The sequence below is a fragment of the Hylobates moloch genome, unplaced genomic scaffold, assembly GCF_009828535.3.
Source record: "Hylobates moloch isolate HMO894 unplaced genomic scaffold, HMol_V3 SCAFFOLD_9, whole genome shotgun sequence".
Taxonomy (NCBI): Eukaryota; Metazoa; Chordata; class Mammalia; order Primates; family Hylobatidae; genus Hylobates; species Hylobates moloch.
This window is the reverse complement of record NW_026652284.1, coordinates 10,421,450-10,424,604: the sequence shown is the minus strand read 5'-3', so window position 1 is coordinate 10,424,604 and position 3,155 is coordinate 10,421,450. Positions and strand designations below refer to the sequence as shown.

Here is a 3,155-nt window from a genome sequence, read left to right as displayed (position 1 = left end):
ATAGTCTCAAAAAGGACTCCAGTTGGGAGAACTGTGAACTTCAGCCAATGGACATTTCCCAACCCAGGGCTTGCATCTGACCTCCCCAAGCTTCCGTTCCCCACCTGTGGAAAAGGGGTCACTTGTGGTCCCTTCCATTCCCCATCTGTGGAAAGGGGTCACTCATGGTCCCTTCAGCAGGGCATTGGGAGGATTTTGCTTCCTTAGGAGGAAGGCTGACCTCTGTCTTCTCTCTGGAAGATTCAGGAACAGAGTCACCTGCCTCAACTGCTGCACTGAGGACCACTCCCTCCCCGCCATCCCCAGGACCAGAGACCCCCCGTCCAGCGGGAGTGCCATCTGCTGCTTCCTCCCAGGTGTGGGCTGTAGGACCAGCTGCCCAGGAATGGCTTTCTTAGGACCTCCTGCACCGGCCTTCCAATGCGCTGGCCAAGGCACCTCTATGGCTGCATACTCTGCCCATGGTTTCCTCCAAAGAGTCCGGTCCCCATGAGGTACCGGTAGACCCAGCTGGGCCTGAGGCCCTTCTCTTTCACCACCATTCTTCCAAAGAGAGCCCCACTCTGATCCCTAACCATGTCACCTCCTCAAATTCAGAATATTTCCCATAGAAAGCTGGGCCCCCAAGAGCTCCCACCTGAGGGCAAACCCCCTTCATCTGTCGGCCTGGATCACAGCAGCCTCCCAGGGCCTTGAGACACAGCCAAAGGAGGCAGCGGGGGGGGTCAGCAGCTATGCACACAAACGGAGGGAGGGAAACTGAGGCACACCAGAGGACTGGAGACCCAGAAGTCACAGCTTCCTCCAGCTCTTCTTCTTTTTTTTTTTTTTTTTTGAGATGGCGTCTTGCTTTGTCATCCAGGCTGGAGTCCAGTGGCACGATCTTGGCTTACTGCAGCCTCCACCTCCCAGATTCAGGCGATCATCCTGCCTCAGCTTCCCGAGTAGCTGGGATTACAGGCACATGCCACCACGCCCAGCTAATTTTGTATTTTTAGCAGAGATGGGGTTTCACCATGTTGGCCAGGCCGGTCTGGAACTCCTGGCCTCAAGTGATCCACCCGCCTTGGCCTCCTATTGTGTTGGAATTACAGTCCTGAGCCACTGCACCCGGTCCCTCGAGTCCATCTTTGGGCTGAGATTCTCAGGGCAGCCAGAGCCCTTGTGTTCTTGTTTCTGATGCTTTTTCTCTCTCCACTTCTGTCTCGATGAAGAAGGGGCTTGGACCTTTCCTGCAAACAGCCAAACTGGCGAGAAGAGGCCAGACATCTGCCTCCATTTTCCCCAGAGTGGTGCAAGCTCAGCGAGGTCCCCAGTCTTCCCCAGGGGAAGCAGGGTTCCCTGGACACCCCACACCTCCAGCCACGCTCCCCTCAGAGCCTGTAGAGGGTGTCCAGGCTAGTCCCTGGCGGCCACGTCCAGTCTTGCCAGCGCACCCGGCTCTGACCCTGCCCGTGTCCTCAGACGCCTCCTCTCCTTCACCGCCAGCCCCAAGGCCTGAACAATCTGAATTGCTCCTGGTCTCAGGACCATCTGTCACCCTGACTGAAGGTCTAGGAACTGTGAGGCCTGAGCAGGACCCCGCCAAGTCTCCAGGAAGTCCCCTCCTGCTGAGAGGGCTGTCAAGGGGGGATGTGGCTGCACCCGAGCCCATCACGGGGGAGCCCGTCCAAGCCAGTGAGGAGTTCCAGCCATTGACGAGGCCCTGGCGGGCCAGACTGGCTGCAGAGGAGCTGGTTTCTCACCATTCTCCCGGAGAGCCCCAGGAAACATGCTCTGGAACGGAGGTGGAGAGGCCACGCCAGGCTGGGCCTGGTCTCCCCAGGGAGGGGGCCAGGGGGCCCGTGGACCTTTCATTCTCAGAACCAAGCCAGAACGTAGAGGGGCCGGGACTCTCTATCCTGCTGGGGAGGGATGCCGCATTCTCTACCCCAAGTGTGAGGCAGCCAGACCCCAGTGCCTGTGCCGGGGCCTCAGGACCCGAACTCACTGGGATGCCCAGGGTGAGGCCGGCAGTGCCCCTGGCAGTTCTTCCTGTGGAGCCTCTGCCACCAGAACCTGTTCGCCCAGCAGCTCTTCTGACACCCGAAGCCTCATCTGTAGGAGGGCCAGACCAGGCCCAATACCTGGAGTCAGCCCCTGGCTGGCCTGTGGGCCAGGAGGAGTGGGGGGTTGCACACACATCCAGCCCTCCGTCCACGCAAACCCTGAGCCTGTGGGCCCCCACAGGAGTGTCGCTACCCAGCCTGGTGGAGCTTGAACACCCCTTCCAGGCTGGCCGGGGGGCCTCACCCCAGCAGGAGCTGATGGAGCCCAGCTTGGCCCCCAGTGCTGAAAGCCACAGGCCTCCTGAGCCGCAGGACAGTGTGGAGGGGTTTCCTGCGAGGCCCCCACGCTGAGCCTCCATGCAGACTCCAGGGTGAGTCCTGGGTGCACCCTGGGGAGGTAGAGTGCAAAGGGTGGGAGGCAGTGATGGGTTGGCCTGGAGGTGGGGCCTGGGGCCGTCTTTCCAGGGAAGCCCCAGTGCTCTTCCGGCCCAGATCATCACTGTGCTCAGCCACAGCCGGGCATCTAGGCCAGGGAGTCCAGGGGCACTGGGTCACTGAGAGTCACCGGGGCCATCCAAGCCAGCAGGGTGCCAGCTGCTGCCGTGGAACCCAGAGGGAGTGGTGAAGCGGCAGGCCGTCTGCCTGCATGGACCTCCCTGAGGGAAGAGGCGCTGAGTGAAGGGCAGTGTCTCCTGGTCTCTCCCTGGCCCTGCCAGCTGCGTTTCTGGGCTTGGTCTGCTGTCGGAGGTAGTGAAGCATCAGGGTAAGGTGCAGGCTTTGCAGCCAGGCCTGCCAGGAGCTAGGGTTCAAGTCCCAGTTCCTCTGCTGTTTGGCTGTGTGACCTTGGCAAGGCACTCACCTCTCTGAGCCTCAGTTTCCTGATGGGTCAAATGGGGATGGTAATCGTTCCTCCCGATGGGGCTGTTGAGAGTTGGGTGGGAAAGGAACGTAGAGCATTTGGCGTGGAGCCGGATGACACCCAGTGCACTCCGAACTCAAGAGCCGTTCTTACGGCGATCATTCCACCATCCACCTCGTGGACCATGACACCCAGCACGCCCAGAACTCGAGAGCCGTTCTTACGGCGATCATTCCACCATCCACCTC

General features: G+C 60.4%; 1 protein-coding gene across 1 annotated transcript in view; it reads left to right on the top strand.

The window, feature by feature from the left end:
* Positions 1 to 3,155, top strand: part of CUNH1orf127 (chromosome unknown C1orf127 homolog) — a 24,095-nt gene that overhangs the window by 20,402 nt on the left and 538 nt on the right. The window contains exons 9-10 of the mRNA XM_058444355.1: positions 241 to 356; positions 1,215 to 2,419. Of these exons, the coding sequence (XP_058300338.1) occupies positions 241 to 356; positions 1,215 to 2,399 (1,301 nt within the window). The 3' untranslated portion in view covers positions 2,400 to 2,419. The remainder of the gene's footprint in view (positions 1 to 240; positions 357 to 1,214; positions 2,420 to 3,155) is intronic.